At 46.5% G+C, this 25006-nt stretch overlaps 8 protein-coding genes across 8 annotated transcripts; 4 read left to right on the plus strand and 4 right to left on the minus strand.

The window, feature by feature from the left end:
* Nucleotides 1-1815: 1815 nt before the first annotated feature.
* Nucleotides 1816-3895, plus strand: N7478_000123 (serine/threonine-protein kinase; the record flags this gene model as incomplete). The annotated part of the gene is made up of 7 exons (XM_056916339.1): nt 1816-1858; nt 1956-2078; nt 2134-2245; nt 2300-2504; nt 2565-2720; nt 2776-3260; nt 3325-3895. The coding sequence occupies 7 exons, from the start codon at nt 1816-1818 to the stop codon at nt 3893-3895; spliced, it is 1695 nt and encodes a 564-aa protein (XP_056784219.1).
* A 1604-nt stretch (nt 3896-5499) lies between these two features.
* N7478_000124 (uncharacterized protein) lies at nt 5500-5943 on the minus strand (the record flags this gene model as incomplete). Its single annotated transcript, XM_056916340.1, has 1 exon — nt 5500-5943. One exon carries the CDS (start codon nt 5941-5943, stop codon nt 5500-5502), a length of 444 nt encoding a protein of 147 aa, XP_056784220.1.
* Nucleotides 5944-7942: 1999 nt separating this feature from the next.
* Nucleotides 7943-9342, plus strand: N7478_000125 (uncharacterized protein; the record flags this gene model as incomplete). Its single annotated transcript, XM_056916341.1, has 4 exons — nt 7943-8135; nt 8202-8624; nt 8694-8884; nt 8953-9342. The coding sequence occupies 4 exons, from the start codon at nt 7943-7945 to the stop codon at nt 9340-9342; spliced, it is 1197 nt and encodes a 398-aa protein (XP_056784221.1).
* Nucleotides 9343-9933: 591 nt separating this feature from the next.
* Nucleotides 9934-13950, minus strand: N7478_000126 (Sensor histidine kinase/response regulator; the record flags this gene model as incomplete). The annotated part of the gene is made up of 1 exon (XM_056916342.1): nt 9934-13950. One exon carries the CDS (start codon nt 13948-13950, stop codon nt 9934-9936), a length of 4017 nt encoding a protein of 1338 aa, XP_056784222.1.
* Nucleotides 13951-15411: 1461 nt separating this feature from the next.
* Nucleotides 15412-18912, minus strand: N7478_000127 (putative SNF2 family helicase/ATPase; the record flags this gene model as incomplete). Its single annotated transcript, XM_056916343.1, has 2 exons — nt 15412-15816; nt 15886-18912. 2 exons carry the CDS (start codon nt 18910-18912, stop codon nt 15412-15414), a joined length of 3432 nt encoding a protein of 1143 aa, XP_056784223.1.
* A 651-nt stretch (nt 18913-19563) lies between these two features.
* N7478_000128 (SIR2 family NAD-dependent protein deacylase) lies at nt 19564-20630 on the minus strand (the record flags this gene model as incomplete). The annotated part of the gene is made up of 2 exons (XM_056916344.1): nt 19564-20201; nt 20276-20630. The coding sequence occupies 2 exons, from the start codon at nt 20628-20630 to the stop codon at nt 19564-19566; spliced, it is 993 nt and encodes a 330-aa protein (XP_056784224.1).
* A 338-nt stretch (nt 20631-20968) lies between these two features.
* On the plus strand, nt 20969-22044 carry N7478_000129 (uncharacterized protein; the record flags this gene model as incomplete). The annotated part of the gene is made up of 2 exons (XM_056916345.1): nt 20969-21507; nt 21594-22044. 2 exons carry the CDS (start codon nt 20969-20971, stop codon nt 22042-22044), a joined length of 990 nt encoding a protein of 329 aa, XP_056784225.1.
* A 396-nt stretch (nt 22045-22440) lies between these two features.
* N7478_000130 (aminopeptidase P family protein) lies at nt 22441-24294 on the plus strand (the record flags this gene model as incomplete). Its single annotated transcript, XM_056916346.1, has 7 exons — nt 22441-22642; nt 22713-22877; nt 22942-23102; nt 23164-23856; nt 23910-24028; nt 24082-24208; nt 24265-24294. 7 exons carry the CDS (start codon nt 22441-22443, stop codon nt 24292-24294), a joined length of 1497 nt encoding a protein of 498 aa, XP_056784226.1.
* Nucleotides 24295-25006: the final 712 nt, after the last annotated feature.

Raw genomic sequence — 25006 nt, forward strand, 5'->3', positions numbered from 1 at the left:
TTACCGGCCTCATAACCTAATCAGCATGCGCCAAGTGTACCAAGAAAGAACTTCTCTTTGACCTATACAGAGTGGATCAGGCTTCCACAATCGATACAGGGAATCCCACTGTTTCGCTTGTTTCAAAATGCGAGTGGTGCAATTATCAGATCAGTAAGAAAGGTACCCGCTTGCTGAACTTAGACTTGGGCCTTTGACTTCCCAGTGGAGTCGGCAGCTGTAAGGACAGTTGACTGGTCACCAGGTCGAGCCCTCTTCGAATGTTCTGCAGGTGTTCTACGACCGTTCTTGTGCGACGGACAGAGCCGATGCCTGCATCTCAGCAAGGGCGGTCAATAACGTGGCGGCCACGAGAAATGAGCAAAGCCAAAAAAAGAGACTAGTTAGTCTTCAGCCTTTCGCGTGGCGAAGTGTGAGGTGTCCGATACACCATGTATCTGCATGATCAGCACTTCTGGTTGGTTCTATCGGACAAGCAGTAAATTGGAAACCCTTGCAACTTATTTGAGTCTATATCCAAGCGAGCAAATGGACTTGTTGCAGACCCCAATTTTCTCTGACGGCTACAGAAATACTGACATCTGAAGGGCTAGATCCATTTATCTGACAGGTCAGAGTCCTACGGGGGTTTCGGAGACGAGCATTTTGAAGGAATGTGCAGCGGGAGAGCACCAGTCTGGCCAAAAAACCCGATGCATGCCCCCCTTCCCACATTTCTCTGGCCTCTCCCTGGATCTCTCACTGGGTAGATTGGGTTCCAAAATAATAGGCGTTGCAGTCCGACGTGGATGGTTGGGTTTGATGCGGTTGCTTACTTTTTTTCTGGCTTCGTGGTGTCATTTCCTTCCTCTTCCTTTTCCGCCCCATCAAGCCCAATTTTCTTTCCTAGGTGGACTGTCCCTGGCTCGGTAATGCGGTTCATTCCTGGAGGATGATGTAGATTCTTTGTCGACCAGAGGCTATATCTATAGACACATACGTGAGGGTCTAAAAACCACCATGCCAATAGAATAAAAATCTAAAACAACAGGTGACTACCACAACTTAATCTTGCAACCATCACAGACCTTCAGACAAGGACTTAACTCCCTAAATCCTCCACTTCCCACTCGCAATCCGGCTAAGATAGTGTCGATCATGCAAGTACGACGACCCCCTTTCCCCGTTGACACGCGAGTTTGATTGGCTCCGCTTTACTGCCGGACTCTCTTGACCGCTCACTCTCTTCTCTCCCCTTTCTTTCAACTTCGCAGAACTAAAAGACCAAATTCTTCCAGAACGTCTCCAATTTCTCCAATCTCAGACCTGCAAGATTGTTGTTTCAGCATTTTGCTACTTCCCGTGATTCGTTCTCTCTGCGCGTGTGCGCTTTGGGCTCCTCTAGCTGTTTTGGCCCCCCGAAACACTGACCTCACCTTTTTTTCGAACCAAGAAGCAAGAGTATACATACCCTGCTGCACTGCAGAAGTACGTCTGTAATTTTTCTTGGCTTTACTCAACCTCCTACACACCATTGCGATTCCTCGGCCATTTCGATCCCCAAATCCCTGATTTGTTCTGCTGCGAACCTCCCGTCTTTGCCCGCCGCGTTCCACTGCAACACCCCCGCTCCGCGATTCTGCCGCATTTCATCATCTCTCATGGAATACGTGCTCTGAGATTTCTACGTCACGAATACTCTTTTTACGATCGGTGGACCTTTTCACCGACTCAACTTCGTTCGATCCATACCGATCCGAGACTCCTCAGGCCAGTGTAATGTTGCTGGGTAGACACTAGTTCTTATAACCTACGTCCCCATTCACTTCCACCACAATGGGAAACTCCCAGGGGAAGCCTGTCTCTTGCAATGATGCAGGTAGGTGATAAGTCTTGTCCGACCATGTTTATTGCGTTGGGAGGGGTATACTGGCCCCTCCATAGCACCAAAGCGATGTATACTAATTCAAGACTAGTCAATCTGAATCACTTCCGCCTCCTTCGTGTGGTTGGAAAAGGTGCATTTGGTAAAGTCCGTATCGTCGAAAGGAAGGATACAGGCCTCACATTTGCGCTGAAATACATTCGAAAGGAAGAGGGTAGGTCGCTTTATCCCCTTGGTAGCTTGGATAATATGCTAATCGCTCCCTATAGTTGTTCGTTCGGAGAGTGTACGCAATATAATTCGTGAACGCCGAATGCTCGAACATCTTAATCATCCATTCCTGTGTAATTTGAGATACAGTTTCCAGGATATGGAATATATGTACGTTCCACTAAACCTTTGAAGACCGACTTGAGTTGACTAACTCTTTCCCAGCTACATTGTTGTTGATCTTATGAATGGCGGTGATCTTCGGTTCCATATATCCCGCAAATGCTTCACGGAGGAAGCAGTTCGTTTTTGGATGGCTGAACTTGGCTGTGCTTTGAAGTATATTCATTCGCAGGGCATCATTCATCGGGATCTTAAGCCGGATAATGTATTGTTGGATTCAGAAGGACATGTTCACTTGGCTGATTTTGTAAGCGCTGACACCTTTGATCTGGAACTTGGAGTGGGTCACTGACATTGAACGACCTAGAACGTGGCATCGGATTTCCGACCGGGGAAGCCTCTGACGAGCAAGTCGGGGACATTAGCTTATTTGGCCCCCGAGGTGTACGAAGGAGGTGGATATTTCTTTGAAGTCGACTGGTGGTCGCTGGGTGTCACATTCTACGAGTGCATCTACAACAAGGTACGGCAACCTGTCACACGGGAAATAAAGTTTGTTAGGGCTGACTTTTCTCCAGCGTCCATTTGAAGGCCGTAGCCAGGACACCTTGAGCGAGAACATCAAAAGGGCACAACCCAAGTACTTTGTCACAAATCCCGCAGTATCAGTTCCTTGCCTGCGAGCTCTAGGGGCATTGATGGAGCGCGACCGAAGCCGTCGAATTGGCGCCGTTAGCTGGGAGAGCTTCATTTCACATCAATTCTTCGCAGATATCGACTTCGAGGCTCTTGAGCGCAAAGAGATTCCCCCCGTTTTCCTACCATCCAGCGACAAGACGAATTTCGATGCAACATACGATCTCGAGGAGCTGTTATTAGAGGAGGCGCCTCTAGAGGCTCGGGCCCGTCGACAGAAGCCACGTGCAGAACTACGTGAAGATGCTACAGCTAAGGAAATTCGAGAAGATGAGCTCCATCGCCTGATTGAAACTATGTTCGAGCCTTTCGACTACACCACCGTCAGTTTCCAAGTCAGTGCCGCAGAGGCCATTGCCGCGTCAACGTGCGTACCGTTATAACGATTCCTTCCTTGCCTCGCGATTCCATTTATGCTAACAGATTACTAGAAACCCCGAGGACTGCCTCCCTAATGGTGCTAATGCCAGTACCGCCACCCCCATCGTTACTCATTCTCATTCTTCCCATTCTCGCCAGCCTTCGCAACCTGAGTCGATTATTCGCAATTCGCCTTTAGTTGAAGGTTCCATACATCGAGTTCCTCCAAATGAAGGGACACCAACAGTTCTCAGCGAAAATCTCGATCCAAATGACTCCGCATCGATCGGTCAACCTCCTTCTCCCTCCACTCGCGCGTCTACCTCTCCTCCGCCTCATCCTCCCTCCTTCCATCGCCCACTACCCCCTGTACCTCGACAGCGTGGCGCCACCCGCAAACCGAGCAAAGGGGGAGGCGTCCAAATGGTCCTAGAAGAAGCTGGCAGTTGGAGTGAACTCGCCAATCACAGCCATACTCTTCCTGCAGAAGGCCTTGAGGGTGACAGCAGTAAAGGAAAGGGCTCTAACAGCGGAATGCTCTCATTCCTCAGTCGCAAAAAGGGCCGTGATCGTAGCCCCAAGCCCACAGAACCAGGTGTCCTGGGCAAAGAGGGAGCTCGGCAAATCATTAGCTCAGGCTAGTTGTTGGAAATACTGGCGATGAAAATACTTTCCCTTCCTTTCCATGCTTTTTCGCCAAGGCATTGTGACTGTTGGGCATTGCCCATCATTCAGATCTTCTCTCCGCCGATTTGAGTACAAACCAGTACAAACTGTCACTGCATTTATAGGTGATGCTACATATTTGACACCCTCTGCGGGGGCTGATATATACTGAATGCCTCCACCGTGATATTTCTCTCAGTCGGCCCGGATGCCGCCTGCATAAGAGAATCAGGCTTGACCGCACTTCGTTGATGCGCTTTCTTCCCTCGTTATTTTCCCTGCATCCATACCTGCAGAAGGGATGAGCTTCCCATGGCATGACCTCAGTTTCATTCTTCTAGATTCCCCTGACTCATCGACAGTCTCTTTGTTCTTTATTATCGTTCTTTTCATTTTTCCAAGTTGTACAGATGGATGCATTCAATCAATTTTGGGGGTTGTCTCGATGTTATGTTTTCAATCATGTTCATTTCTTTCGGAGTTTTCATATACTGCTTCATTGATGGACACGACTTCTCTCTTCTTTTCTCACATATACACTAGAACGGACTGGAGCTTGTTTGATTTGGGTTGATAGCGAATTAGGTGTATTTAATAAGATGGTGCGCTGCACGATTGGAATGTAAATGATAGTCATCAGTGGAGATTTCGTATACCTATTACATTATGCATCTATACTACAGTCACCCCGATAAATAATTCTACTCCTTCGAGTTGTAAATAGAATGGCAGAATGATTTGTATTGCTCATGTAAAACTACCAAAGATCCATATTTCAAACCCACCCCATTAAACCTTACACTCTTTACTACCATCTGTAAGGACTCGAAAACAGAAGAACTTTCCTATGATTTAACTAGAGTATCAAAGATAAGAAAGGGAAAGAAGGGAGGAAGGCTCCCACGCGTTATTATATAGGAGAACAGACGGGTTGTAGGTTATGTAACCCTGTTGTATAACCTCGCAACCTCGATATCGGTATTAACTAGACCTGTGCAACGGGCGGCCCATGGGCCAGAATCTGGCTACCCGCCTATAGATATAAGTTTGTGTTGCCGAAAGCGCTAGATTGAGAGAGTGCTCTTACAGTAGCAAGATAGCCACAATATCTTAAAGAATGCGTGGCCCTTTAGAGACAGGTGAATGTCGAGTATCTAGGACGCAATTTGAGAAAAGGTGGGCTTCATAAAATGATTTGTGGGTGACAGATGATATAGTCGATAGCGTAAACGGCTTCTACCCCCCAGACTGCTTTTCTCCTCCGAGGCCCTACTGCCAAGACCCTAGTGCAGGCCTTATAATGGCCAGGCCACACTAAGTTGAGGGCCACTGTAAAAAACAGCGTAACGGTGTCCCCACCTACACTAATTCGTTGTTGTTCGAGCACAATGCCAAGAAGCACTAAGCTACTTTTCGAATGGTTTGTTTTACTCTCCACTGTTTTGTTCATGTATCGTAAGATTCTTGCATTATCATAACTGTGACGATGGTAAAATTACTCAAACATTTAACCACAAGTAATCAAATAAGCCAACACGAAACTTTTTAGGAAGAACGTCAACGTATCTCACAAAATCATCCTAATTATTAATTGGCACCACAGGAGTAGTAAAGAAATCGTTACAGTCGGTCTTTTTGTTAACGGCCACCCACGCCCCTGTTGCACCCGCAGTCACAGTCTGCTGAACAGTCACGTATCCAATGCCCGCGTTGTTTGTCGTCAGTGTCTGACCATTTGGACAGCTCGGACAGCTCACTGCAGCTCCATTCTTGATCTGAATCAAGCGGACACTGTAAGCAGTGTTTGGGGATCCCTTTAATAAGACAGGAACCGCAACAAGTTGATTAACAGATCGAACAACTTGGACGGTGCCAAAAGTTGGTACCTGTAGCGCTCCTTGAGCAACACCGGCACAGTTGCGATTTGTTCGCGTAAGAGATGTACTCTGAATATTTACGAGGGCCGCAGTGGCAGTCGAGGCTGTTGCCGCCAGAAGACCAAGTAACCAGAGTGTTGGCTTCATTTTATTCTTGATAGTGGAGCTACTTTTTGCAGCTTTGATAGAAAAATCCTTTTTATTTTCGTGATGTGTGTATAGAAGTAGTTGGTAGTTATACTGAAATCACAAAACAAATGGGATACTGGGGGTATTTATGTAGTTTTGAGATGGAAGGACGGAGGAGCTACTTTCTGACAGTGTTACAGTCACGGACGGCATCAAACAGAGCATGAATTCGCTCTAGGCGTCATCTATGATGAGATAGATCCAGACGAGCTTCACCTATATTCCTAGAAACGATGATAGAAGTCTAGACCTTTAGCTCATAACCAGGGTAAAGGGTCAGAAGAGCTATGCCAGATCTTGTAAACGACTTCAACCACGGAACAAATAGACTCAAGAGCCGATCTTCTATGGTGGAGACAGATAAACACTTCCTCCGTCCGCCTGCTCTGTCAAATTTTGACGTAATTTTAGTTCGTGGCTTTTAGCTCATGACCATATGATACCAAGTTTTGCTTCCATTCTCAACATATAGAGTATAAAGTAACATGGAAATTAGCTCGTAATTTAAGCTTCCGAGAACCTGCTCTATATCTTGCCGCCGCCGGATACGGGTAGTTCAGCGACACATTGGAACCACATGGGTCATCCGGAAAATCCCAGCACGAACAAACCGGGCCTTGGCAATCAAGAAAGTCCGCAAAACAAGAGACTGGTATCCGTGCCAAGGACACTAGACCGCTACCGCTATCTAGTGTCCCGCACCGGCACGTAACCAGCATGTGCTGTTCGGTATATTATCGTAGTTGTTCCGGGGACACCATTTCCTGCCATCTCAGTGTATATCAATATTGTGCTGATACTATAGCCCGCAGCTAGGTGCTTCACAATTATCACATTAGGTCAGAATAAGAAGTAAATATCTAAAAATTCATCATGCACTCAGGTGATACTTCTCGTAAATTCGTAATGAAATAACCTGTATTCGACTACTCTTGTCGTCCCAATAAAGGTTAGCGTTTCTTGGCACTATGGTCCAGAAAGCAATGAAAGAGTGTAGGTGGCGACACCGATTTCCGGAAATGCTGTACCACAACAATCGAGCTTTGCTATCTAGAATTTAAAACGGAAGGTGAATTTTACGGAGGATCTCCATTACCGTGCACGGGCTTGGCACACTGGTTGTTGAGGGTGTGGAGCCAGAACTGCAGTGTGTAGCATTGCCCTCGAATGACGGCAGCTATTTAACGTCTACACGTGACATGGTTACGTTGGCACGCCACAGTGCCCTCGCCCTCGACAGTACATAAATAGGAGACTCCTGTAAGGCAGATAAACGCCGCAAGCAGAACGCACACGCAAGAAAAAGAAAGTGGACGCGAAAGGCAGAATCCCGTAAGGCAAGTGAACGCCGCATAAAAGATGAAAAGAAAAAGAAAAAAGACTCCAGCGTCAACACGGACACAAATAGGAAGGAAAACGACGGAACCATACGACGTAAAGTCATATCAGCAGTCGGCAAGAGATGTCGGCCGTTACTTTTGGATCAAGTTTGGCAAGCAGTACCTGATCCCAGTCAACAATCGCTCGTAGGTGGCGCGCTCGCCGTCGTCCAGGTCCGTGGACACAATCATATCACACGTCTTACTGTAGAGGCGGCGCATATCGACGACTTCGGCGTCTAGGGAGAGCGAGAGCTGTAGGAGCTCGCTGAAGCTCACATCGGTATATGTTTTCCCGACGATCGCTGTTGTCTCCCGTTCATGACGTTGGGTCGACGCCTCGGACCGCTCCGAAAGAAGGCGACCGCTCCAAGTTAAGATAGGTAAGAACTAACGTCTAGTTCCTAATACTTGTACATTCCCCCCTGTATACCTACTTTTCTCTCCTTCTCTGCTCTGTCTTCACTTCATCACCTCCAACTACTGGTTTACCTGTACGCGAACCCTGTCCTTGTATACATGCGTTATCTATACTACGTACACAGTCACCATCTAGTACCTTCGAAGTGATACACACCATGGAGTCAACTCCTCCTTTCAAGATACCTGAGAGAATCTTATCTCTTGTGCCCCCTGAAAATTACACCCGTCTTCTTGAAGCCCAAAACCGAGCGGTCAGCTCGGCATCCTCAGAAATTTCGGTGAAGTCGACGACTTCCGAATTTCTTGAAGCAAAGATCAGAGCCATTGAAGACGACGAGGCCTACATCAGTTAAATCAAAGCCGAGCTTGACAAGATCAGCTCGTTTGACTCTAAGCAGTATAGGCAAGAAATAGTCCCGTTGACCAGGAGGGTCCGGTCGAACCAGACAACAATTCGAGTTCTAAAACGACAGAGAAGAGCTCTTATCGAAGATATCGATGACCGCCTAGTCAATTTGGACAATCGCCAGAGGGCGAATGCGCCCCCCGACGAGGGCCTATTGGAGAGAGCGTATCGAGACACAATTCTCACAAGGGTCATAGCCGCGTCAAAGAGACAGCCTGCCCAACAATTCAACAAGGCTAAATTCAAGTCGGCCGTCAAGGAATATTACGGGATTGACTTGCATCCTGACCTGTCATGGTGTCATATTCTTGGAATGTTCATTTCGTCAACCGTTGCGAGAGCCTCCCACTTAGTACCGAAGAGTATGTCACCGGAGGAACTCGCGCACCTTTTCGGCGACCTGGACGTTGTCACCACACTTCCGCAGAACGGTAAGACCTCACTAGTCCACAGATCTTAGTTGACTAATTGGAGATTAGACATGACTAATAAATCATTAGTATCGTCACTTCACAAGAGCATCGAGAAACTTCTCGATCTGGGTGACATCGCGGTGGTCCCTGTTGAAGGAGAGATGACATCTCCGAGAAAATTCAGATGTATCGTCTTGAATCCGTCAATATTAGACAAAACCGTTTGTTCAATTCCGGTTTACGATAGTAGCGATGGATTCAAGACATTTTATGGCTGGGTAAGTCTTGTCTACGATACATTCCCTCATGTAGCAACTGACACAAGAGCAACTGCTAATCTTTAAAGGAACTTGACAATCGCGAACTCAAATTCCTTAACGACAATCGTCCCCGGCGGCGATACCTGTATTTCCGCTTTATTGTGTCATATCTGTGGTCACGGCGTAAAGACCCTAGTATCAGCGACCATGTTGACGCAAGGAAGTTCTGGCCCTCTGGCGGAGAATACCTTCACCGGTCGACCTTGAAAACTTTAGCACGGTGTGTATCCGGCTGTGATATCCCGAGCAGCCTAATCGAAAGTCAAACATTCGAGAAGTCAAATGATTCTACGAAAGATGAAAAAGCTGGAATGACCTTGGCAGCAGACATCACGGACTTAGGTAAATCCAAAGGATACGACGATTCAGATCTTGTTAGTTCGGTGACAGATACCTTGAGAGACTTGAATGCATAGTTTCTATCATTCGACTATACTGAATGTTGTTAACGACTTAATGTTGTTTTTTTTCTACTTGATTATACTGAATGTGGACTGTTTATTTACGTTTCTTTTTGTTTCTTTTCGTTTTGTTTGTTTTTGATTATACTATCCGTTGACTGTTTCCGTAGTATAGCTACATAGAGAGGAGGGCATGGAGGAGGTCGGGCATGTTTCGTAATATAGCTCTCTCTCTCTTCTTTCCTTTTCTTCAATATTGTTATTCGTTGTTTTTGTACCCTTTCTCCATCCTAGTAGAAACGTAAGTACTCTATTATATAATAACAACATTCGCTTCTTTTTTTCTTTTCCTTCTTTTTGTCCTATCTTCTCAGACAGTAGATAGACCACCATTACAGGGATATCCAGCCCCATGATCTACTAATCATATTTTATCAACAAACTTTGGAAGTTTTGAATGAAATCTCTCGTGTTATCGAGAATAAATGATACACGATTTCAATATAATGAGATCAAATAGATCGCGGCGACAAGACTCCTGACTTGGAAACAGCTCCTCGACGCAGAACCCTTTGCGCAATTGCAATTTTACTCCTCAACAATCTCTCACCCAGACATGATAGCGCATAAATCCTTTTTTTCAAACCAGCCCCCCTCTTCCCACATTCCAGGCTTATAAAGAGCATCATCCCGATCATCAATCGATAAAACACCCTTAAGAAGCACATGCACACGCTGAAAATCAATAGGCTTCATAATCCACCCATCAAAGCCAGCATCGAAATAGACCTGACGATCCTTCTCAACAAGTGAAGCCGATAAAGCAAAAATAGGAGTTCTGCTATGATTCGTGCCTCGGTGGATAAGAGTTTTCTCGGTGTCAATTTGCCGCTCATGCTCGCGGATCATCTTGGTAGCATTGAAGCCATCAACGATGGGCATCTTAAAAAGAAGAAGTATTAGAATGTGATTGAGATGTTCTGCTGATGTACCAATACAAACCTGGAGGTCCATAAGAATCACATCAAATGAGATAGGACTATCGCGATAGACAGATGCACATTCCTTGCCGTTACTTGTCATGTAGACGGAGTAGCCAAGTTTTTCTAGTCGTTTCTTGACGATTGAGCTATTTATTGGATCGTCTTCTGCAATTAGAACGTGTAGTTGATGTTCTTCTGGTGGTTTTGTGGAGGTTTTGGCTTCATCTGGTTTAGATGGCTCTGGGTCTGTAGCTTTGGTCGATGAGTCCTTTTTGGTAGGTCTCAGGGGAACCTTCTTTAAAGTAGGAAAGAGATAGGTTAGTACTGAAATCAAGTCGAGAGGGTATATAGATAGACTTACGTCTTCCACCTTTACGCCCGATGCGAGAATTGTGAGGTTTCGCGACTCTCCATTCTTTAGGGAAATATCGGCATCCACCAAAGGACTGTCCACTCTCCCAGTAGCTGAACCAGATAGAATGGGATCACCGCATTTGCAATCTATACCATCATTTCCCTCAACTGTTCTTCTCTCGTCCTGGTCCGAGCCGCTCGTCTCTTGCTTGTCACAACTACTTCCATTCGGTCTTTGACCATCACATCCCTTCATGTGACACCGCACATCAGAATCCGTAGCATTCTGAGAGACATACGAAGCTCCATTTTCACCAGAAGGCAATGGAAACTTCAATCGAAGTTTGAAACAGCTCCCCTGCCCTTCTTCAGACTTAAGACTAAGTTGACCTTCCATATTACGTACAATCCTCGCCACCAAAGCAAGACCCAAACCGAGAACACTCTCCGTCCCCAAAGCAGCAGTCTCTGAGCCTTTACCATAAGACCGAGGATTCTGCATATACTCTTTAGTAGACACCTGTTCCAGTTCACAAAATAGTGCCTCCACTGCTTCCTGAGACATACCTGACCCAGTATCATGGATCGCCACTTCCACAGAAATGTGACCCGTTTCCCAGGACTCAGACAAAATACACGACTCAATGGTCACAGCCCCAGTAGAGGTATGCTGAACCGCATTACTGATTAGATTCGTGATAACCTGACGTACTCGTCGCTGGTCACCCAGAACAGCAGGTAGAGCAGCATGCTGTACAACTTGCAAATCGACGTGTTTTTGTCTCGCTTCTTCCCAGAAAATATCCGTAGCCTCGCAAAGAGTCTCGGATAAGCTAAAGGTCTCATCTTTGATCAATCTCTGACCATTTTCTGCATTCGTGAGATCCAACAAATCATTGATGATATAGACAAGAGACTTGGAGGCCGAGTGTGATCGGGAAAGGTTATCGCGCGTCTCTTGATTGATGTTTCCATCAAGTGCAATCTCAAGATAATTGATTATGGCGTTGAGTGGTGTGCGAAATTCATGGGCGGAATTAGCAAGAAGTAGACGCATGAGCTGGTTATTTTGCATTGTAGCTTCTTTTTCTTGCCATATCTCCGTGAATGTGCGGTATAGCAAGGCTAGTATTGACGCTTTGCCAATTTCTGCAGCTGACCATTCCGTGTCGCCGTTTCTATCGACCCCGATAGATTTATCAGAAGCTAGAGTGGTTATATCACAATCAGAACCAGCACCGCGTGTCTTGTGATCTGGTCCAGTTTCCCTTCTGAAGAAAACGATAAAATCCTGACCATCAACTGCTAGCGGTATATAGATTAAACCGGAGAGATTGCGGAAGCCAGGAGAATAATCGAGATCTTCAAAATCCGAAAGTATGTCTGTAGACCATAAGACGGTACTCAGCTCCTTAACGCGAAGATATTCTAATATAGCCAACGCTTCCTGCGAGTCGGGTGGTTTGCCTAGAATCTTCGTTTCTCCAAGAATAGAGGCCACTGCATAGTCTGCGCCAAATAGACTCAGCAAGTCACCAACAGGCACCGGAAGCTCTTTTTTAACCCCTCCAGATCCATTGGTGAGATCCAGTTGTCCCACATGAAACGGCAAAGTGTAGGACAGACGCTCGATATTGCTGGATATTGTTTCTCTTAGCATCCAGCATGTCCGATGGACAAGTGGATGGAGCCGCGAGCGTTCATCGTAGGACTGACAACAAACCAAGCCCCATAGCTTTCCAAACACATAGATACCCATTGACAAACATTCCTGAGAGAGGTGGGATGACTGAATATCGGAAGACCCAGGGGAGGCCAAAAGATAGCAATGAGATAAATCTAAGCCCATTTTGACTGTAGATGCCCGATATGCCAATTGCGCGACATTCTCGCCTTTGCGGTAGGCGAAAGAAACTGCATTCCTAAGATATTGCTTCTTCATATCTTCCGAAAATGAAGACTCGGGAAATTCAACCCCTTCGAGGGGATTTATGCCCAAAGACTCATCAAGCGAATCGGCGACAACGATACCATTCCGATCACCGTCAAAGTGGTACATTGTTATGCGTTGAAAGGAGCTCAGCTCTTGGAAGTAAGCCATGGAATGATGAACAAGCGACTCAAGAGTTTGAGCGCTTGAGATCTTCCGAATAAATCTAGGAAGAGAGTTCAAAATTTCAGGCTGAAAAGCTCTAGCGTCTTGATAATCACCCTTTGAAGGGAACGCGGTTGGGCCTTCAAGTTTCACGTCGTCGACAAATGGCTCATAGCGTGATAAACTAAGAGGTTCTCTTGAAGCTTCATAATTCATAGCATCAGGCTCCAACTCACAGATTATGTAGTTCCTGTACACTCTGCTTGTATGCATCGTACACCAAAGATGCTTGGTATCACCACTTTGAGTGGATATCGAAAGAGAAAACAACTCCGGCCCACATAACTCCACATCATACTCATCATCCAGAATGCACTTTGCATGTCCCAAAAACGTTCTCCATTGAGACTCAGACATTATCCTGTCGATAGAACTCAATTTGAACAAATCATCAGGAGTATAGCCAATAATGTCTCCAGAGTTGGTGCTAGCAGCTTGAAAAATAGTCTTACCATTCAAAGCAGAAACAACAAGAAGTGCACCAAAGGGCTGAATAACCAAATTTGTCTCATCTTCATAAAAATAGCCCTGACCTTTTGTCAATTCGTCTCTCGTCAAGACATCTGCGCCATCACGTATCATGTTCTGCAACTGGGCGAAAGGACTCAACTCCTCACCCGATGTATCTCTATTTTGAGCGGAAACTCTCAATAAAGACGGCGATATATTGGAAAGGCTAAGCTGATGATGCATGCGAGTTAAGTAGTTTGGTCTTCGTGGCTTTTTGTCTCGAACATCGGTATCTGTCGTTGAGCCTTTGGGTAGACCTCCGATTGCATCATCTGTGTTGTTCCGAGGTGAGTCCACCCAAGGGGGTGCCGGGCTCTCGAACTTATCCAATGAAGGTATTTGTAGTGCCGATGAGGGGGTAGAGTCCAAGGAGACGACGGAGCGGACTGGGAATACCCTTTCCACGGTCCCATTTCTTAACTGTGGAAGCTTCAACTTGGAGGCCAGCTCATTCACAGTTGAAATCTCTGTCTTTTTGTCAGAGAGAATACACATCGATTTGGGTATTGACAGTGTTTGCGCGAGCGTTTTCCTGCCACCTGACAAGTGCTTATGGAGGTCCCCCTGCTCATCATAGATGACCTTCCATTCACTGTCATTGCCAGACCATAGTGAGCCCATGTCCCCTGGAGATTTGGATTTTGAGATAAACGAGACGCTTTGATAAGACCTGATTTGAAGTAAGTTAAACTGTTAGCTTTTTAAACTCCAGAATCAAGATAATTTACAAAGCTTTACCTAAACTTCCAAGCTCACCATGTATTCCAGGGGCTGAACGGTAGGCAAAATGAGTGACAAAAAGGATAGTCAAATGGTCAAGAAAATAGTAGCATTAAGAGTCGGAGGAAATGAGGGAAAAAGCTGCGGAGTGTGTCTGGTTCCCCCAGAGATGGCTAGATCTCTCGCCTCTGCGTACCAAACAGTCGAAGGTCTCCTCCTTTCTCCTACTCTGTAGACCTATCACAAGTTTTCCAAAATGTAAAGTATTCTGGTTCCCTCGTCCGGTTCGCCAGGGACTCCCACCGGCAATCCTCATGCATTCCGTGAACCAAATTCCATGAACCGTGGGTTTTGTTAGACACCAGGTATCGTCTAGACTGAATCTGCCGAGCGCAAAGTCCGGTACCGAAACAATCAGATAAACGTACGGATTGCTCATTTCAGGCCTGTCATTGCTATGAGTGCCTATCTAAGGTGAACTCTTCGTTTGTGATTTCGTGGGACTCCACATGATGCCCTTATCGTCTCGGGGTGTAATCATATCTTACAGCTTGAGTTGCTTAGCAGGTCACATCTTTGAAAGCTTGTCCTGTCATGGAGAAATGCCGCATAGCTTCAAAGACCTAATCGTGGGGATGGGGATCTTGCCCACTCGTCTGCAGAACATTGCCCCTGGTCTATGGCTGGTCTCGACAGGTATGCTTTCCTCCGTCCCATGGTTCTGGTGTAGATCAACGGAATCTCTAGCTTGTAGCAGTAGCCACTGCACTTTGCAATTTCACATTGCCAATTGCCAAAATGGCCTGACAGTTCGCATATTACCACAATCTAAGTAGTACAAAGCTATACTCTGAATGAGCATAACCGCAATATTCAATGCGATATAGGCCTGGCAATCGACTTACATGTCTGGGATTACTCAGGCTACGGGTCAGCGCACAGTTTATTCGGGGCTCAATTCCGGACATATCACAGCATGAACATGGTCCAAAATTGCCTCCCAAAATCTGACTCGCGGGCATGCTTCCCGAAATCTCGGGCGGACGTTATCAAACCGTGAGCCGAAAGGTAGTAACCCTTGGATCTTGGGTATAGATAGTACTGTCTCTAGTTTTGATTTCCTCAAGTCCCAAGCAACATTGAAATTAAAAAAGAAATATAGACATGAAAATGAAAATGAAAATGACAAAATAAGTTGAGAAAAACCTGTCAAAAGTAGGTGCAATAATAAAAGAAATAATCTCCCACTAGTCTCTAGATACTGTCAAAAGTGGAACTTCAACTCCTAACGCCCACCAAAAATGACAAGAGAGCCTATCTCTCTTGAGCCACCTATCATGTTTCATCATCGTGTCATGTCATTTACCAACGCCGCCCATACACGGAATCTTCAGGCGTTGACCGGTTAGATTGTTGCCGATGATCCCGGTCGCGGGTGTCAGAGTGCCCCGAAGATTGAGAGGAAGCATTCGGGTTAGAGTCTTCGGTGGAAGCCAGTATACGAGTTGGCTTGTTAAAATTTAGAGTATCTTGCTTATCGGTGAATGTTGACTCGGCGTCACGACCGAAAAGGGCCATCATGTCACGCATGGTCAATTTTCCTGCGGCAGACTTGCCCTCGATTGTCATGCCCGCCAGCTCTCGCTTGCGATCTTGCAGAGCGACAATTCTCTCTTCTACAGTGTTCTTGATGATGAGTCTGTAGATCTTGACGTCGATGGTTTGGTTAAGACGGTGGACACGGTCAATGGCTTGCTCTTCCACGAACTGTGTAATAATTGGTCAGCATGTTTTCAAGTTTTCAAGCGATTGTATGAGCTGGGCTTAGCTACTTACGGGGTTCCAGAATGGCTCCAAAATCACGACACGACTGGCAGCTGTCAAATTCAGGCCCAATGCACCAGCGCGCAAACTGCAAAGTAAAACTCGAGTGCTACTATTGTTTCTCAATTTGTTGAGACTGGCTTCACGATGATCATTCCTCATTGCTCCATCGTAGCGAGCAAAACCAATGTTTGCACTTTTCAAGAATGGCTCAATTTTATCGAGCATCGAAGTAAAGACGGAAAAGACAATGAACTTGTAGTCTCTTGACTCTTTGTTGAGAATTTTCATCAAATGCCGGACCTTTGTCGATGGCAGCTCTCCGTTCTCGCCCTTGTAGGAAATCTCGTCCATATCTTCTTCCGAGTCAGACTCATCTTCAGAGCTGCTAAGAACGACGGGCTTGACCTTTCTACCAGTGGGTGAGCTCGGCTCCTCATCGTCTGTGTCGGAATCGTCAGGACCAATCCAGTCGCCTCCACCTTCAGCATCTTCGTCGTCTGATCCGCCGGCTTTACCAAGATCGGGTACTTTGCGTCCATCTTCGGGGACAATCCATTCACCATCTTCCTCCTCTTCGTCGTCGCTATCAAGAACCACTCTGCGATTTTTACGAGCCCGGGAAGGCTTTGAAACAGGGCTCAAAGTGACCTCATGGTGCTTGTGGGTTTTCTTCGATTTCTTCTTCTTGTCCTTCTTCATGAAGTTGGTGTTCAAGTCGGTCTCACACTCGCCGCAGCGACTAGCACCGCTTTTGGCTTCTACCTGGTTGAGTTCCCTCTGGCACACATCACACTTCTTGGTCATCACGCTAAGTCCGCCAAATAGATCGGCGACATCGTCTAGGTCGTCTTTCTTCGATTCGGTAGATTTGCTTCCAGGGTTGCCATTTTGTAACAAAACATCTTTTTCGACCACTAAATCGCTCTTCACAAGTTCAGGGTGGTTGCATGCTTGTCGAAGTCGCAAGAGTAAAACCAATGCTCCCGCATAGTCAACCTGCTTACCTCCCATAATCTCATTCAAGCGATTTTCGGTACGTTTCTCTAGACGATCGTAGAAATTCTGCTCCCCTTCCATAAAGTTTGGTTCAACTCGGATAACATCACGTTTGACGATCTTGAACCCGTTGGACTTCTTTCCTTTGCTGTCGGCTTCATCATCGTCAGAATCTGCTTGGTTTTCTTTGAGAACGTCTTTGGTGCGCCGTTTCATGAAAGCCTTTAGATAGACTTGTAGTCGCTGGATAGCAAGACCACCGCGCCCATTGTTCAGAGGTTTAGTGATTTGTTCACGCCAGGCTGCAAGTTCATCGAAAGGCTTGATGCGCAGGAACTTGATTAGAGATTGCAGTTCGTCAAGGTTGTTCTGCATGGGCGTTCCCGTCAAACACCAACGGTACCTAGCATCTAAAGCACATGCAGCCTGAGTTGCCTTGGCGTTTCGATTTTTGATTGTATGTGCTTCATCAAGAATGATTCTGTGCCAATAGACAGAGAAGATGCCCGACTTTTTAGCCTTGTCTGCTGCCGCTGTTCCCGATTCTGAGGTCAGGGTTCCGTATGTGGTGATTACGACGTCGTAGTTGTACAAAGAGGTTGCAGTCTTTGCACGATTCGCTCCATGATACAAGCACACCCGGCGTTTGTGTGTCCTTTCGACTTTGTCGGCAATCTCGGATTCCCATTGTTTGATAAGTGCCAGAGGAGCAACTACGAGTGTAGCTTCACTCGAGCGAGTAGAAGCTGGCGCATCGTCAACTTTCTTCTTGGTAGATTCGGCGTCTTCGCTGTGTTCGTCGTCGTCTGACTTTCGGTTCATGAGCATTAGGGAGATAGCCTGAATAGTTTTTCCTAATCCCATATCATCTGCAAGGATTCCACCTTTTGGATGGATACCTTTCGTTGAGCGTCGACCATTTTCTTTGTCGCACATCCAGCGGACACCTTCAACCTGATGGGGCATGAGAGTGACTTTCAACCCATCTACAACAAGCTCATCTTCTTCTTCTTCTTCCTCCTCCTCCTCTTCCTCTTCCTCTTCTTTCCCCTCCTCGTCCTCCTCCTCGGTGTCACGCTTTTTCACGACCGATTCGTCATCCGTGTCATCCTCAAGGCTAGTTTTATGCTTCTTCTCGGAATTTTCAGCCGTCTTTACTTGCTCTTCTTGGGTATCATTAACTGTTACACCTTGAAGTTGGGCAGCCAAGTCATCGAGATCATCGCTTTTATCAATCTTTGGGGCTGAAGGAGGTTCAGTCGTTTCGGTCTTCTTAGACTGCTTCTTCTTGTCCTTCTTGCCCTTCTTCTTCTTTCCCTTGGATTTAGGTTTAGCACCTTCTTCCTCGTCTTCAAATGCACCCTCAAGCAAAGCCTTAATATTCTCATTGGCCTGAGCCATATCCACATATCCGTGCGTGTCCATCGCGCCGAATGTCGAGCTTGTCTTCTCTCCATAGCGCTGGGTGTTTTGCTGGAAGCTTGTATTTGGATCATCCTTCGTGAGATCAATGAAAGCCTGAAGGTTCTTGTTGGCATTGGAGGGTTTCGGTGCCGATGGCTTCGATGAGAAAAGTGTTCTCGGGGCCCGAGGGGTGTCAGAAGCTACTTGTCCCGGGCGCTTGATCGGGGTTGCGCCTGGAGGGACCATTGGTCGATAGTCATTGTAGGCGGATGGTCTCACGGGCTTAAAGGGATCAAATGGCCTGCTCTGGTGCGCGGAGGGTGCAGCTGATCCAGTGTTTGCTGGTACTGGTGGTCGGTAACCGTGAGTAGGGTAACTCTGTTGGGCTGCGGATGGTTGTTGTTGCGGTTGCTGCGGCTGCGGCTGGTAAGGACGATGATGCTCTGGTCGCGCCCGGTTTTGTTTGGGGATGTTGAACAGACTGTTCGAGTTGGACCGCTGTTGTGGCTGTTGCGGGGGTCGGCCAAGAGGGGAAGGCTTGCCAAATTCTGGCTCTTGGGAGATTGTTTTTTTCGGGTCCTCGTGTGGGCGCCGCGGGGTGAGGGGCTCCTTTGGAGCATCACTTTCTCTAGCCATTTTGATGGGAAGGAAGGCTAATCACTATCCACAAGCTGAAATATTCTTTGGTATTCGCGTCAGCACGCGCTTGTATATAATAAAATTCGAATATCAGATGGTCGGTGTATACTTTTCGTGTCACTGGGCGTGTAATTGGAACGAAAGCACCTGGAAAACATTCAATTGTAAGCTTTCATGTGGTTTCTTATCGAGATGAGGTCAGAACTTCCGATCGGAGCGCGGGCAAGCGATAATGTGGAATGGGGAAGAGAATTTGACAGGTATTCTGGGTATGGAACGGAAATGGATCTTCTCACATACCTCTGATCTGTGCATCCAGTGTCGGTTGTAAAAAGGGAGCGTGGGGTGGAGATGAGAGAGAAAGGTGGGATCGGCGACGTTATCGATATGGGATTTGTTTTGGTGGATTCCCCAGCAACGATATGTGCCCGCTTTAAGGCACCAACGGGCTGAACTTACGCCGATCATCTTAGATACAGTGGACACAGTGGAAGAGGTACTCGTCTATTTAGATCTATCACTCGGCTGGTTTTGAAATAATAGAGTGCATCAATACGGTCTTTTAAAAAACAAAACAAAAAGGAGAGATAATAAGAATACCGTAGTGAATTGAAGTATGACCATCCATCAAACGCTCAAATCAATGTATCAAATCTCTCCGATAACACTCTTCAGAATCTCCGGGACAATAGTCGCAGCATCCCCTTTGAAAAACCAATCACCTTTTCGTAAGTTCCGACCAGATAGATCATTCTCGTCCATGTTGATAACCGCGATTCGGGCACCACCAGCCCGAGCTGTATGAATATAGCCTGCAGCCGGATAGACCTGGGAACTAGTACCGATGACCAACATGAGATCTACTTTCTCCTTCGCTACCCATGCATCGGCCGTATCCATAGTAACAGTAGGAAGAGGCTCGCCAAACCAAACGACCCCTGGTCGAAGAAGACCGCCGCATTCAGGGCATTTGGGTAGGTCGGCAGGTTCTAGTTTCGGAATGGGCACTTCTGCATTGGAAATGTCGACTTCAGTTGATGATTTTGAGTCATCTGGTTCTGATCCTGGTACTGCCGTTTGTGCTGCTGCTGCTGTCTTACTATCGTTATCGGTTGCAGAAGGCAACTTGATGCCCGTCTTGGGAATGTCCAGGGCAGGGACTATAGGGTCAGTGAAATCGTCTTTGCCAACATAGTCGCAAGTAAAATTGGTGCATTTAACATTAAACAATGATCCATGGAGTAGATGGAGCTTATTGACTGGATGTCCTGCCCTTGGTGATAAGCCTACAAAGTTGAAACGAAGAGAGACGTTAGCAGAATAATCAAGGATTGGGCCCAAATGAAATAGCGTTCCGCACCGTCCACATTTTGAGATATCGTGATGAATTCCTTGTTTATTCGTGACAGTTCGGCGAGGGCGTAGTGTGCTTTATTGGGCTTGGCCTGCAAAGCCATGTGTCGGCGGTAGCTATAGAATTGCCACACTAGGCCCGGGTTCTCTTCAAAGGCCTCGGGAGTGGCCAAAGCCGTAGCATCATATGAACGCCAAAATCCACCAGCACCTCGGAAGGTGGGGAGCCCCGAGGATGCAGAGATACCAGCTCCCAGTAAAGCTAAGATTCGGGTGGAACGTTTGAGATGTTTGGCAAACGACTCTAAATCCGCGGTAGGGATAACCGGCGGGGTGACCGCCGGTTTCGCGTCTTGTCCCATTGTTTTCTTCTTGTTTTTTTTGTTAATGATTTCTGTTAATCTGGAAAAAGAGGCGATGAAGCTGGGCTGAAGGAATGGGAGGAACGGAAGGATGCGAAATGGCGTTATAAAAAAACCCGAGAGTTCTTTGTTGTCTGTCAAAGCAAGAGCAAACAACACGGAGGGGCTGTGGGGGCAAATGCCGATCATTGTACACGGAGCTACGCTTTTATCGGTCAAGCCTTGCGATTGGCCCACTACCTCAGTTACGAGTTACGAATGTTGAATGTCTCCTCATCTTCTCATCGCCCACGAGAAAATGCTTTTTTCTCTTTTCAAGCTCTCTTTGCTTGAATACCATGTATGGCTGTCTTTTCGCTTGTCGTGGTATTAGAAAGAGACCTCATCGAGAGGAAATGACTGCTACAGACCCAGACTCCGACCTTCCGAACCCATTGCCCGCGATAAGAAGATCACTCACCCCATTAGAATGCTCCGAAGTCGAGCCACCATCGGGTTGGAGGAAAGTTTTGCGAAAACCTAAGCTTCGTCGTTCACTGGACCAATATCAGTCCTCGCTCGCAGGACTACCTCCAGAGATTCGTTGGATGATATGGAAATACTACTTCTGCGCGCCCCAGATACATGTTGTTCGTATAGATCGGGGTCACTCAAGAGCATTAAATACGCGACTTGCTGCGATTAAGTGTGTAGAAGGTCGAGGGTCGGAGAAGGCGGAATCCTTCTGCAACCATCTCTGCTGGGGAAAGATTCCTTGCACACGAACTTTCCATGATGCAGTTTCTCCCAAGAATCCAAGATGGTACCTGGACGAGTGTCAAGCTTCTAAAATGGAAGAAGTTGGATTTGTTGCTTTGCTCCAGACATGTCGACTTATGTGAGTTTCCGTCACGTCTCCACATACATCATGATGCCCTTATTTTCTCTTGTCCAGCCAATGCTAACAGTTGACCTATTGTATAGATATTCAGAGACGATCGACATGATATACAATCGAAATACCTTTAGCTTTGATCACGCGGACAGCATAATTGGCCTTTCAAACACACTTCTACCAAAACGCTTGGACCAAATACGTTCCCTACGCTTTACCTACCACTTCCCGTACAATCCATATGGCTATGTTGGTGACCTTTATGTTGATTGGCGGCGATATTGCTCTGCCTGTGAGGTTCTTGCTAAGCTGTCTCATTTGGAGGAGCTGATAATCCACCTTCATCCTGAGAATCTTGGTCCCAACGCCGCGGCCTTTATAGTTCGGCCGCTAGTTCAGATCAAGCAACCCAAGCTTTTTACTGTGCACATGTTCGTCCCAGAGGGTTATGCTGAGCCACACTTTGATGATAGCGACTTACCCTTTAAATTGATCATTCGTAACGATACGGAAGGGTGTGGGCAGAGACGGTTGGTATAATTTTCCAATTTCAATGTTGACATAGTATAGTAGTAGATACTAGGTACCTCCGAGTGCCGATGTATATCCTGCTATAAACGGGGGCGCATCTAGATATCATCTAAAATATCTTTCCAACTTGAGACCTCGGGATTTTAACCATATACTTTTTATTACTGATTGTGTTCGGAATTTAATTCAATCTAGGATTTGCAATTAAATCTTAGTCCCTGTCAACTTGCAACATTCATTTTTTAATTGTTGTTGGCGATTACGGTATTTGTGTTAGCAATGCCAAACCCGTAGGTGGTGATTGGCTCACACCGCCCGGAACCTTGTGAAATAAACCAAGAATACATTGACGTTCCGAGGTTAAAACTAATCTCCAGATCTTCGTGATTTTTGGTACTCTTGAGTATGGCCACTTGCAGGTCACTTGTTCGGCAATGCGCTCTTCAGCTGCGCCGCTCATCTCGTTTGGCTCACTCCTCCTATCCGACTCTTAGCCGCACCCAAGTTCCTCTCCGTAGGACATACGCCACCTCCGTCGGCGCCGCAGACCTGAAATTTGGACAGGCGTTACATGAAACACATCCTCACCTCTTGAGCCCCGGAGAGCGTATGTGCTACTCTATTACTCGAATTCTCCTCAATTATAAATCCCTGTTTACTGACCTGCTTGTGTATAGTCACCCCAGGAATTACCGCCATCGAATATGCCCAGCGTCGATCGCGACTCGCCAACAAGCTGCCAGAGGGAGGAGTAGCGATTCTTGCAGCGTCAGAAGTGAAATATCGCGCACCAGGGATCTTTCATGAGTACCGACAGGAGTCAAATTTCTTCTACCTGACTGGTATGTTGCTACAAAGAATTCGCGATGGAACTTCAGCTAACAAGTCGGCTGTGAACGGTTACAGGCTTCAACGAACCAAACGCACTAGCTGTGATTGTCAACGACGGATCGGGCGATAACCATACATTTCATTTATACGTTCGCGAGAAGGACCCAAGGGCAGAGTTATGGGATGGGGCACGATCCGGCACTCAGGCCGCTGCGGATGTCTTCAACGCGGATGAAGTGAGTTGCTTGCTTCCCTAGGACAACGCAAGAAACAACAAGTTAACAAAATGGATTGCAGACGGGTAATATTGAGGACATTGGAAACATTTTACCGAAGATCGTGGCTCGGGCTACAGAGGTTTATTCGGACATCCCTACTTTCGATGGATCGAGATCATCGTTGCACCGATATCTATACGGACCAACAGTTGCGTCGGAGAAACTGAAGAAATTCGTAGACCACCGCAAGGTCAAGCCCTTAAAGAACATAATGAATGAGATGAGGGTATTCAAGACTGAGAATGAAGTAGTGCACTTGCGTCGGTTGGGACAGGCTTCTGGGAGATCATTTACAGAATCTATGCGACAAACGTTCTCTATGGAGAGAGACCTGAATTCATTCTTGGAGTATCAGTTCAAGGTCAATGGCGCTGATGGCAGCGCTTTTGTTCCAGTTGTTGCAGGTGGCCAGAATGCTCTGAGTATCCACTACACCCGGAATGACGATGTGTTGAAAGATGGAGATCTCGTCCTTGTTGACGGCGGTGGTGAGCTTGGAGGTTATATCTCTGATATCACAAGAACTTGGCCTGTAAATGGCAAGTTCACAGATCCTCAGCGGGACCTGTACAATGCTGTATTGAATGTGCATCGCAGCTGTCTGGCCCTTTGTCGCGAAAGCGCCAATTTGTCCTTGGATAAGTTGCATGGCATTGCCGAGAATGGATTGAAGGACCAACTCAAACAACTTGGATTCGATGTTTCTGGAAGCGTATGTCTTGATATACATGCTCTTAACATGATTTAATTGCTAACTTTCACCAGGCCATGAACGTACTGTTCCCACACCATCTGGGCCACTACATCGGCCTGGATGTCCATGATTGTCCTGGATACTCAAGAGGATACAATCTCAAGGCGGGACAATGCATTACAATTGAGCCGTTCGTTATCTAAACATCTCATATCCCATAGATGGATGCTAATCTTATCATAGTGGTATTTATGTTCCTGATGATGAGAGGTGGCCTGCTCACTTCCGCGGCATTGGTATTCGCATCGAAGACAGTGTCTGTGTTGGAGATGAGCACCCGATCGTTTTGACTCCTGAAGCTGTGAAAGAGGTGAGTTCCATGGTGGTCTTATTGTGAGACATGGCAGTATTAACTGAGTTTTATAGGTTGATGATATCGAGGCACTTCGCAGTTAGATAGCCATAGCATATGTATTAGTAGTTCAGATACCCTGAAAATCCCATGTATAATATAATTGTCCTTATACATTACCAACTGTCACATTTATATTCTGTAAAAGAAACGGTTCCCAATCGTGTTTGCGTTAAATACAGAGTTAGTGAGTTGAATAATAACTCCGTACTAGTAGGTGGCTGGTTGATGGTGGCTGGCAATGGCGTAGTCAAAGGCATTGTTTATACTCCATACAAGTTGATTGTACGTAGAAGAAATTGAAAGAAAGATAAAATATACAAGTGAAATTTCAATAAAAACAGTAAATAGTAAAAATAAAATGAATAAATTCGAAATCTATGACACGGTCGCGCCCATAGCAAGAATGTAGTTGTTGATGTTCATGCTTCGCGCGACGCTGTTGGTTGTCCGGCGCACGCTCAAAACAAACGGCGAGAGGCTCCACCACACGACTTTGCCCTTCAATCCTGTTCCCTTCTTTCTACCCCAACTCATCCTCCACCCAACCCCCTCTCACCCCAAGTACTTTCTTTGAGAAACTTGGATTGGCTCTAACAAACTACTGCTTTCATCATTTCTTTGTGTTACCATGACCTCTCTCTGACCGCATTCGACCTGCGAAGACGTGTAGCACGTCGCGTGCTTGATCTCGAATACCCCTCTTCGAAGACAACCAAATCCACAATAACACAAGCTCCTAACGCGTGCAACTAC

The sequence above is a fragment of the Penicillium angulare genome (genome assembly GCF_028827245.1).
Source record: "Penicillium angulare strain IBT 27051 chromosome Unknown utg000001l_segment0_segment0, whole genome shotgun sequence".
Taxonomy (NCBI): domain Eukaryota; kingdom Fungi; phylum Ascomycota; class Eurotiomycetes; order Eurotiales; family Aspergillaceae; genus Penicillium; species Penicillium angulare.